The sequence below is a fragment of the Vigna unguiculata genome, chromosome 1 (assembly GCF_037176805.1).
Source record: "Vigna unguiculata cultivar grain cowpea cultivar isolate G323 ecotype 2 chromosome 1, ASM3717680v1, whole genome shotgun sequence".
Taxonomy (NCBI): Eukaryota; Viridiplantae; Streptophyta; class Magnoliopsida; order Fabales; family Fabaceae; genus Vigna; species Vigna unguiculata.
Window position 1 is genome coordinate 43151213 of NC_140792.1, and position 12489 is coordinate 43163701.

The 12489-nt window shown below is 32.6% G+C and overlaps 2 protein-coding genes across 2 annotated transcripts; one reads left to right on the top strand and one right to left on the bottom strand.

The window, feature by feature from the left end:
• Nucleotides 1-2738: 2738 nt before the first annotated feature.
• LOC114193085 (Eukaryotic aspartyl protease family protein) lies at nt 2739-4571 on the top strand. Its single transcript, XM_028082785.2, has one exon. It carries the CDS (start codon nt 2994-2996, stop codon nt 4389-4391), a length of 1398 nt encoding a protein of 465 aa, XP_027938586.2. The 5' UTR covers nt 2739-2993; the 3' UTR covers nt 4392-4571.
• A 6242-nt stretch (nt 4572-10813) lies between these two features.
• Nucleotides 10814-11868, bottom strand: NHL2 (NDR1/HIN1-like 2). Its single transcript, XM_028086575.2, has one exon. The coding sequence runs from the start codon at nt 11752-11754 to the stop codon at nt 11089-11091; it is 666 nt and encodes a 221-aa protein (XP_027942376.1). The 5' UTR covers nt 11755-11868; the 3' UTR covers nt 10814-11088.
• Nucleotides 11869-12489: the final 621 nt, after the last annotated feature.

Sequence of the window (12489 nt, forward strand, 5' to 3'; positions counted from 1 at the left end):
TTTTCGATTTCATTCTGTTTTCTATTAATTCAAATGAAATACATGTTTTTATTCACCCGCACAGTAACTATAAAGCACAACTTCGTCTGGTAAAACAACATATAATTGTTAATTTATGCTCTTATATTTATTAAAAATATCATTTAATACCCTTTATTTGTAATATCTTTATTTGTTACATAAAAAATATTTAGAAGAAAATGTTTAAACAGCAGTAAGAATAAACAGTATCAATAAACAGTATCAATAAAATAATTATATATATATATATATATATATATATATATATATATATATATATACACACACATGTACTCTTCTAAAATACAATATTAAAAAATTGTGTTAAGTAACGGTTTTGAATTAATAATTAGCCTTTTTCAATTTAATATTACAGTTAAGGGTGACAAATTCGTTGAATATGACCGGATCTAAATATATGTAAATAAAATGTTGAATTTCGGGTTTAAACTTCGAAACTAAGTTAAATTTAGTTTTTCATTCTATTTAATCGTAACCCAAATCTAATTTAACCACAGCTGAAATATTCAGGTTAACTTAACTGCTTTAATAAGATGTAGTTGATCAGATTAATATCAAACAAAGTTTCCGAAAATAAGTGCTTGTTTCGAAAACTATTTTAAAAATAAAAAACAAAAATAATTAAGAGATAAGCAAAAGATGACAAATAAAAAAAAATGGTTATGGATCTCATTTATTTTCAAAATGGCCTCAAAAATATGGGTCGGGCCCAAACGTTTTGCTACAAAATTATGCGCCTACTTTCCGCAGTTCTGCTCAAAATTATCATCCAAAGTAATAGATTAAGATAATTAATAAAATTAATATCTAATTAAGTTTAAAGTCTTTTATAAATTCAAGTATTATTAATTAATCTTTTATTGATATTTAAAAAATTTATGTTTTTAATTATTTTTTTTGACATAAATGGGTTCTTTTAAAAAATGGGTAACTTTGACTTATTTCTTTAAAAGAATAGGACAGTAATAAATTGCACTACAAGAATAAAGTTGTGTGTACCCAACAAAACTTTTATATTGAAGTTATTACGTACGAGGACAATTTTTTCACAAAATAATCAAAAGTGAATTGTCATTATAAATATCGACCTATGCATAAATTAATGTCGTCGTGAGTCGTAGTAATTTTCATTTTTTTTATTTTTATTTTAGAGAAGTCATTATCGACCATGACTTCTCTGTTATTTTTCTTATAACATTTTTATATTTTTAATTTTTATATATGTATTTTTTTTAATGAATTTTATTAAAAAGACATTGAATAAAATTTTATTAAAAATTTGAAATTTTAAAACTTAATATTTTAAATAAATTTTTTAGCAAGTGACAAAAGACTTCTCAGCAAACATCATATATTTCTGAGTAAATGATTAAGAATCTCTTAGCAAGTGATATCTAATATATTTTTATACTTATTTGACATCCAAAATTTTTGTACACTCTTCTGACAACATCTTTCACTATTTTTCATCTTTAAAACAATTTTTTTACACCATTTTAACAACACCCATATGTTGTCACCCATTCTGACATCTCTACCCACACGTTACCATTAATTAATTTTTAAGTAATTCTTTTAAAGATTAAACAGTAAAAATAAAGTTATAAATGAAAAAATATTAATAAATAAATTATTTAAAACTTTAGTTTTATATATTTTTTTATTCAGACATATAAATCTAAAGCTATCTTTAAAGAATTAACTTTATAAAACTAAATATATTATTAACATTATTATTTTTAGTGTGATTTAATTTGAAGGATATATTTGAAAGACATTTATGACAACACCAAATATAATAATGTGGTATACACGAAATGGTGCCAAATACTACCCAAGTCCAATGTAAGTTTTGGTTGAATTGTGATTGTGGGCGCTACTCACTCCTCCCATGTGCCATGATCTATAAATTACGTGTAGTGGGGTATGCCTTCATGTGCTTTATCCTCTTAATTCCTATTCCCATACACGTTCAAACATTCACCAAATCACTTATGCCTTCTTTGCTTCTCAGAATAACATCAAACACTTGAACCATGTCTTTTTTTACATCAATTTATAGGTTTAATGTGTTTAAATGTATCCTTGCCATCTTAGTATTTTTAACTTAGCTTAAACAATAAAAATACTTTTTCATACATTAACCACTATCATTTTTTATTTTTTTTTTATAATTAGACAGGACATTTATTAGTCTTTAATTTCTGAAGTGGTTTTTTGTTATACAAATAGCAAAATGCCAAACGTATAAGATACACAAAATTATAATTCCACAGCTGTATTCGAAGAAAGTTCCTAACTCATTTGCTTACAGATAAATCTCATATTCGTCAACTATATGCAAAGTCTTCACTCCCCTGCCCACGCCAAATTTAATGTAATCAATGACAACCCTCTTACAAGGACAGGTTTCAGATACCAAGCATTAGTAAGCTACATAAATAACTCGTCTCTCTAAATTTGGCTCTGGTAAAAACCTCTGGTCTCTATATATGTACATACACTGTAATTACTGCAAATCCTTGTCATTGAATTTTAAGTTGTGCCTAAACTGTGGCAACAATTTTATTACAGAACTTTCATTAGGATGCTCAGAGACAGACAGCCTTAAGCAAACAATTAATATAGGTTAAAAGGACCTCGTACATGTGCAAACAGGTAACTTTTAATAAGAAAACCATGAAGAAATGAAAAAGGAGAACACTGAAGAGGTGTGACATAGGAGTGAGAAGCAGATTCCACGTAGTGCAGCGTGGAAACAAAATTCCACCGTAGCCGTTGTGCCAAGTTTTGATTTAATTGTTAAATTCCATGGCCGTGGAAGTCAAATCTCACTTCCCCTTTTCCCGTTAGGTGCCACTCACGGTCTCAAACTCTCATCTCACTGCCACTGCATTTAAAAACAACTTCATTCATTCCATTCTATCGTTCTATCTTGGCTTCACCACCCAATGGCTCTACCTTACATTATTCTCTTATCTCTAACTCTCATATCTCACACGGCACTCACTTCCTCCACCAACACCAACACCATCACTCTCCCGCTATCGCCTCTACTCACCAAACCCCAATCCTCCGATTCTTTCCATGCTCTCAAACTCGCCGCTTCAGCTTCTCTAACCCGGGCCCACCACCTCAAACACCGCAAAAATGCTCCCTCCGTCGCCACAACCCAAGTCTACCCGAAAAGCTACGGTGGCTACTCCATAGATCTCAACTTCGGAACCCCACCCCAAACCTCCCCCTTCGTTCTCGACACAGGAAGTAGCCTCGTCTGGTTCCCCTGCACCCCCCGCTACACCTGCTCCCACTGTCTCTTCCCAAACATCGACCCCACCAAAATCCACACCTTCATTCCCAAAAATTCCTCCACCGCCAAACTCGTAGGTTGCACGAACCCCAAATGCGGTTACCTCTTCGGCTCCGACCTTCAATCTCGCTGCCCCCAATGCCAACCCAATTCTAAAAATTGTTCCATCACTTGTCCCCCTTACATTATCGAATACGGCTTGGGCTCCACCGCCGGCTTTTTACTCCTCGACAATCTCAACTTCCCTTCAAAAATCGTTCCCCAATTTCTCGTCGGTTGCTCCATCCTCTCCATCCGCCAACCCTCCGGCATCGCCGGCTTCGGTCGCGGCCAAGAGTCTCTCCCTTCACAAATGGCCCTCAAGAGATTCTCTTACTGCTTACTCTCCCACAGCTTCGACGACTCCACGGAAAACAGCGACCTCGTTTTACAAATCAGCTCCACCGGCGACACCAAAACCAGCGGCCTCAGATACACGCCGTTTCACCCCAACCCTTCTGCCAGCAACCCCGCCTTCCTGGAGTATTACTATCTCAGCCTCCGGAAGGTCATTGTCGGCGGCAAGAACGTTAAGATTCCGTTTAGCTTTTTGGACCCCGGCTCTGACGGTCACGGCGGCACCATCGTGGACTCTGGATCCACCTTCACTTTCATGGAACGGCCCGTTTATGATTTGGTGGCCCAAGAGTTTGTGAAGCAGCTGGGGAATTATTCCAGGGCGGAGGACGTTGAGGCTCAATCTGGGTTGGGTCCCTGTTTTAATACTTCCGGCGCCAAGACCGTGAATTTCCCGGAGTTTACTTTTCAGTTCAAAGGCGGCGCAAAAATGACGCTGCCGGTGGAAAATTATTTCTCCTTAATCGACGATTCGGAGGTGGTGTGTCTGACCGTTGTCTCCGACGGTGGAGCCGGTCCGGCGATGATGTCCGGTCCCGCCATCATTTTGGGGAACTATCAGCAGCAAAATTTCCTCATTGAATATGATTTGGAGAATGAGAGGTTCGGGTTCGGCCCTCAGAGTTGCAAAAGGAAAAGTTAGTGTAGTAACTGTAAATTAACGTGTTATTTTTATTTATTTGTGGTTGGGTTAATATGCAGCAAAATAACTATTCATTTTTTTTACTGCGTGATTGCAGTATGAATGCTTACAATGATTTTAAATAAATCGATAATATTACGATGATTAGTTGATGAAATGCATAAGAGTGAGCTTGTAACACATGTTTGGTTGGTTTCATGTGCAATATTTATTCGTGAGTTTTAGGTAAAGGAGCGTTTTGAGAGTGTGATGGATTCCTTTCCATGGTGTTTCGTAAATTGTCTTTCATGTGAGGGGAGGAAAGGTTAAGGTAAAGTGTTGGGTACTTTATTCTTGCATTATTTGCGGTTCTTGTTTGTCTTCTAGCCAGCACACCGATAAGGAGCCTTGTTTGCTATTTCGTACAACTATGCCAAAGCGGTGTATAGTATTTTGTTGATCATCACCGACAGAGTAACAGTTAAATCCCAAGCCATTAAGTGGTCTTAGTTATTTTCTTTCATAAGATCACAGTGACCAAACTTTATTGTTTTATTTTAACTTACTCTAAGTGCTTACCAATTATGGATACGGGGCGAATATGCATACTGATTAGGAATACAACAGAACGGTAGGATACGTAATAGTTGCTCCATATTTTAACTTTTGAATAAATATTCACCTATATTCATATTCATGCAGATATTATATTTATTATGTGTGTATTACATATATTTTTTTTAATATTTACGAGTACTCGTATATATTTATGAAAGAAATTTTAATATTTAACAATAAATTTTAAACGTAAAATAAAATAAAAATATAATACATAATATTTATAAAGTTCAAAAAAAGTTAAATAACTCATTTAAATAATATTGAATGATTTTTTACAAATAAATAGAGATTTTGTAAAATCAATTGATAAAAAATAACACATTCAAAATTAATGTGTTAGTGTTTTAATATTTTTTTTAATTTAAATTAGAGTATAACAGTTACGAGTATCCACATGTACAGATATTATAATATTCGTATTCGCCCTGTTAACATACTCGTATCCGTTATCTACGGATATTCATTTTTTGTTGTAGATTTTATCGACAGATATCCACGAATATGAATTTTTTTGACATATAATACCAACACATAATATCAAACCATTATATAAATAATACATACCGCATTCAATTAAAATTGAACGGAGTGATGAGGATAAGTGAAATAGCGAAACGGATAATATCTTATCTTCTTTTTTTGGTTAAGAAGCAAGGCATTGTAGTTTCACTAAACTGATAATGAAGATGAATGTGAGACAATAAAAATGAGGACCACGTGAAAGGAGAAGGTATTTCTTTGTCCATAACGGTGAGGATCAACAATCAAAACAAAATTCGAAGATATGTACCAATTTGAATTTATTTTTTATTTTGATAGAAAGTTTTAGTTTTAATATAGAGTACAAAAGTAGGTTTAAGTACCATTTTCTTTAATGGACTGTGTATACTTAACTACCCGTCTCAAATCTTAACATCTCTATGGATTCATTTTATCATGCCTACTAAATTAAAAAAAAAATAGTATATAATTTTTTAAGGAACATAGCATATCGTTAATAATAAATTGGTAAAAAAACGCATGTTACATAATTAGTCACTGTTTACGCAACAACAAAATTAAATTTAGGATTTGGTTTTTGATTGGAAGTAACCAGAACGTGAGTTGACGTGAGAAGTGAGGTTTTGAATCTGAACTTCTTGTGCGAGAAAGATGGGAAATTGGTTGCAATTTGCTTCGAAGAGATTAATTACCCAAAATATAGGGTAGATAAAAGATGTGAACAGCACATAACTTTCAGAAGGGATGATGAGTTGTTAAAGAAACTAAACAAAAATAAAATGAGTGAAAAGGTTGGAATGTTGATGGGATTGACCAAAGACGTTGATGCTTATTGCGTTGTAGGTCACCCATTAGCAAAAGTGAGAGGCACATGATGCATCTATGAATGGGATTGTCTTTATTTGTCTCAGTATTGATTAGGTTCATGAATTCCCCTTTGTGTGCGTTGTTCAGTCCAGGTACCAACTGCGAAAATAAACAACAAAAGTTGCTCTGCTTTTTCCTTCAACTAAATACATCTATTTTTATAATCCTTCAATTATACAAAAAAGAGTTTTTTGCTTCTCACACTCAACATAATTCCAGAAAATTGATGGTGAAACAAACATGGTATTAGTTATATGTAACAAGGTAAGCCGCGTTCGTCACAAGTTACCAGAACAAATGGAAATGGTGCGCACGCATTCAGACGTAAGGTACAAAACATAATGTGTCGTGTTTTCATTGAAATTAACGAAACCCGAAATGTGGCATTGAGAATGCTACGTAACGAAAGTACCAATCCTTGTTGTTCTTATTTACAACTACCGGTACATGCGGTAGTAGTTAGTTGTTGACTCTTCCTGGTTAATTTCGTAAAAGGTGTAGATCGAAACATGGGGGAGCCAATAATGTTAAAAGTAAGTTTTTTCTTTTTGTTTTTTTTAATCAGCATGGTAATGCTAAGAATCTAGATCCGTGTAAATGGTAAAGAAATGAAAGAGAATATTAGAAAGGGAAATGGTAACAAAGTTTGTGTTTCACCAACTTTGACAAACAATATTTTTTATAAAAAAAATCCTAAAATTTTATTATTTTACTTTCATAAAAAAATAAAAAAAATACTCTATTAATAGCTTTATCAAAAAATTATTTGTCAAAAATTAATTTTTTATTAAAAATAGACCAAACAAGTCAACCAGGAAGGAAAAATAAAATGTCATATGAAAGAGAAAAGATGGTTGGTTTTACTTTAGCGTCATCACCATGTGCATGTGATGTGAGGATGTCCGTGTCTTCTCCTTGTCCCAGCCTACAACGCTATAATTCATTTTTGGTTTCTTCTAACCTAATTCACTGTTTTTTCGATTTTCTTTTTCACGAATAACTAACTACTTTAAAAAGTAAAAAAAAGAATAAAGTAAAACTTATTTATGTATAATTTAATTAATAATTTTTTTTATTTGTACTAATTCTATGTAATAATTTTATTTTAGTTTGTGTAAAAATTTACTACTTTTTTTTCTTTTCCTAAATGTGACGTATTCAAATAAACTAAGAGGTCAAATTGATAATTAATTTGAGGTGGATATTTTTTCAATTTTCTTTTAGATTTATTGCTAAACTAATTCAATTAATTGAGTTTGGCAATCACACCCCTATTAAATGAAGAGAAAAATAGAAAGTTATAACAAATCATCTTAAAAGTAAAAATTATTAGATCAAACCTTCGTTATTGACTATTGAGACATAAATTAGTATTCAGAGCAACTATTTATGTTTAATGATATAGCACTCCAAACATTAGGATTTAACTGCAACAGAATGCACTTACCCCACCACATAATAATTGACACCTTTTTCAACAAAAACATAACTACACAAAGATAAAACCTATGAAGTTAAATAACATAAAATTGTAGAATTATACACAGTATATTTTTCCAAAATAATATAAGATAAAAAATTTCTCTCCTTGAAAATGCTAAACGTTAATATATTATCTAACTAAGGAAATCGAAAATAAATATATATTAAAAAATATTAGTTACTTATTATGATCTTAATGCGCAAATATGTATAAATATTATCGTTTTCATGAGACAAAGAAGCTTTTAGATTTTGAATAAATAACTGTCATATTAAACTCTCAAGAATTTTTAATATATATTTTTATTTTCAGTGCTAATGTGATAGTATTCCAAATGTTCAATAGAATCAAATACTGTTTTAGCTGGCGGTCTATCATGTTATGGGTTCAGCCCAAAACCTAAAGGAGTAAAGGATATCTTTTTAGGCATCCCCTTTTTTTCTTCCTGCACCACTGGAAAACTTTGAATTCCCAAACTATCCCCCATTAAAATATAATAAAAATTCTTGCACCTTTTTTTTTCTAATTTCTTCGTAATGGATATTCTGAATTTGGATCTGAAAATATTTTTCAGAAAATCCAATCCAAAATATTATATATATATATATTTGAAAGATATTTTTGAAACACTTATATAAGAATATAAAAATATTTTCTAAAATGAATATCTCTTTTTGAATTCAAAAATATCTTTCAAAACATTTATTTCGAAAAATACTTTTATATTTTAGAATAGGTATTTTGGAAAGTATTTGCAAATTCAAAAATACCTTCTAAAATATTTATTTCGAAATATTTATAAAAAAATCTTGTCAAAATGGTATTTTCGAAAAGTATATGTTATATATGTGTCTTTAGAATGTAAAAGCTTTCATTAATTTAGATATCAATTTTATAAATTAAAAATTTAATATTTGAGTATATAATGTATTATAATGTTAGAAAGTTTAGTTTTTAAGGAAATTATTTTTGACAATCTATATTTTTTTATATATCCATTTAACAACTTTAAATAGTAATAAAATATTATATTAAGCTATTTAGTTAAAATATAAAATAAATTATAGAATAAAAAAAGGAAAAATGATGTGAAATGGTAGAATAAAATTTGAAAAATGTGAAGATATCACTTTCCAAACGAAAACTATGAGGAGCAGGATCACCAAAAGTCCAACACTACCAACCCGAGGTATAAAAAACCAAAAACATGATAGATTAGAGTAGAAAAATTATATTATAAAAATTAAATTTTAACAATTTTCTTTTAGATCTGAATTGTCATATTTTTTAAGTGACTTTCTATTTTTTTTATTTTTTTCATTTTTCTATATTTTAAAATTACTCAAAGTATCATTATCAATTAGAGTAACAGTATTGTCGACAAGGTCAGCCACCATCTCCATCAACGATCATAATTTCCTACACTAAATACAACTCTGTTGACGGAAACACTGATTAAATCCAATGATGGACTATCATAACGACAAAAACCTACAAAGCATATCAGAGTTTATTTTCTTTGCCCTGCTTAATTTCCACACACAAGTGTCGTCCTTATTACACTGTCATAAAAGAAAAACTAGGGAACAGATATAGACTTCGCATGGCGTACAAAAGTCATTTATTTTGAGATGTCTTATTACCCATGCAAAAATTATTAATAAATAATTTTATTTTATTTTTCTCAAACTGTACAATTTAGATTTGGTGAAACAAACAATATTACGTCATATAAATCTTGTCATTTTGTGGGCATGCCCATACGATCGATGAAAGTGACACCAAACATGTTGATTTGTTACGACCCATTTAATCTATACAAGGGAGAAAATGAAGTAGTTTGTTAGCATATACATCACATAGCAATTCCGTTTTCGATGCTATCAGTTTTGTCAACTTGAAATTTCGATACTGCATAACTGATTAAGGTATGTATTCGATGAATAATGTCGTCCTTGTTTGTTCTATACTAAGTAAATTCGTTCGTTTATTTTTAGAAAGTTTTACTTTATTTGCAAATGAATGTACTAGAAATAATACAAAAAAAGTATCTTGAAATAACTAATCCAAAGACTCCTGAGCTAGTGTTAAGTCGTTTTTAACAATGTTCCTACATCTAATCCTATATAACTTTGTACTAACTAACATTTGAGCACTAAACATTTTTATATGGACTCTGATATCTTAATTTCTGTTGTGAATGTTGACTTTTGGTATAACTTAATGTGAAGCCGTCAAATCAATTAATATATTTTTTAAGAAAGGTTTAAACTATTGATCAATCTTCACCTCGTTTTAGACTTATTAATTAAGATATGAAATTTTATTGTAACGCATCAGATTTTTAGCTGGCATTTATTTTGTTTCTCTTCTGGCGTTCTCATCCTGTCTTTGCATCATCTCCGTCAACACGATGAGGTATTCTAAAGCTGGAACCTCCCTTTCAATCCCAATATATTGTAGAATTTAAAGAGATTTCTTAAATCAGAACATTACAATAAAAGTTGTTTTTACGTGAGTTTTGAGTTGTCTTAAATCAAGATATATAATCTTTAATGTTTTTCTATCATTCAATTGATTAATCTCCTCATTACTAATCAGGACAAATAATTATCAATTAAGTGGGCCTTAAATAATTCGGCCAATATTTATAAGTCCACTTCATTTTTCATAAAGAATTATGGCGAAAACCTAACTAAAACTTCACCATCTTTCTCTAATTCCACTGATATTTTTCCGTAGTTTTTCAAAGGCATTACGTTTTCTGTTTGGGTACGCGTAAATCTGAGAGGTAGATTTATATTACGTCGCAAGCAGGCAACTTTAAAAAAAGCGTAACTAGGGTATTTGAATTGTAAATGTCAGAATTGTTTAAAAGGGATTTTGTTAGCGGAAGAAAAAATTGTCACGTCTATATTTAATTTTTCTTTTTTGAATGATTAATGTAGTAGATTTTTAACGAAAAAAAGTATTGGAAGAGCGACAGAAAATAGAAATTTATTTATTAACATATAACATAAGTGTGAATAAAGAATAAACCAAAAATCCCCTCGGCCGAACGGAGGTAGAGGATACAGATACATACAATGAAGTATACATGCAGTATAATAATAATAGTATCTCTGAACTCAAGTACAAGAGGTACGACTGTGTCCAAAACTAACAAATAAAAAAATATATGAAAAAGCCACAAATGACGTAAAAACAGGTCGGGTCGGGTCGGGTGGGTGTAAGAACCCGAATCGATCAGCGATCCCAGTCGCACTTGGTGGTTTGAAAGGCGGTGGCGGTTCCCTTGAAAGGCACGCGCAAGTCGCAGCTAACTTTGGGCTTGAGTGTCTTGGTCTTGAAAGCGCCCAACTTGAACCTCACCCTCAGGTACATCTTCACATCGATCTCATACAACCCGGTGGAGTTCTCCTTGCTCAATTCGGCGCTCTGGTCAGCGTCCAAAGCCATCACTTGGTTCCCCTTGAAGACGGGGTTCAGCACGTTCGTGGTCTTGTGCCCCTGGTAGAAGGGATTGGGGTACTGGGAGTTGAACCTGGCGTCGTGGAACAATGCACGCGCCTCGATGAAGTCGTAGTAGATACCCAGCCTCTTGTTAGGGTTGCGCACTGTGATGTTCAGGGCAAGATCGTAGTGGAGGGTGTTGTTGGAGTAGTTGAACTCCGTGAGGGTGGCGTCAGTGACGTGGAATTTCACCATGTTGGGACGGACTATGAGCCAGAAGATGAACACGGCGATGGCCACGATGATGATCAGCGTGAAAATCACCTTGAAGATGAGGCTGAAGATGCAGCTGAAGAGGCAGCCGCAGCAGCAGCCAAGCCCGCCGCCGCGCCCTGGGCGGTTGTAGGACTTCTGCGGCGGAATAGCGGGGCCGTAGTAGGCTCCGTTCAACTGCGACATGGTCGAATGTTATGAGCGAGGGACGAAAACAATAACGGTGGGAAAAGAATATGAATAAGCAAAGGATGAAGAGATGGAGTGGAAGATTAGTAGCTCCTGGTGTGTGGATTTATAACTAACTGTGAGTGGTGTGGGGTTGGGGAATTTGAAAAGCGCGTGATCCTCTACAAAGCTTAACCGGCCACCAAACTATGTGCAATCGGAGTTAATTGTTAATTTATTGTATTACTTTTTTTAATGTTAGTTTTTTCATCATTTGATTCATATTATTTATTGTATATTTATCTTCTCTTTCTTTGAATTTTTGTCCCTATAAGGAAATTATAATAGCGCAGTTTTTTTTACGAAAATATTTAAATAAATGGTGGTGGAGGTGAGAACTCGGGGTGAAGCGTAATAGCGGTGGTTCGTTTCAACGCGGTTGCTTTTCCAAGGTATGAACTTGTGCGAGCATGGCGTGTGCGTTTGAAACTGAAATTCGCGTTTTCACTGTTCCATTCGTCGAAACTTCCGAGTTCCTGCTTCCAAAGTCATTGACTCTTTCATGGATTCCTTTTCATGTTCTCCAAACTCTACCTCTGCCTTGTTTTTATTAATAATAAATATTAGTCACGGTTTTCTTGTATCATGATAATTGTCCTTTCAAATTTTTCATTTTTTGGATTTTCAAAATTACTAGATATATTTACTTTTAATTTAATAAAATATTTATAGTAATTACTAATATACATTTCG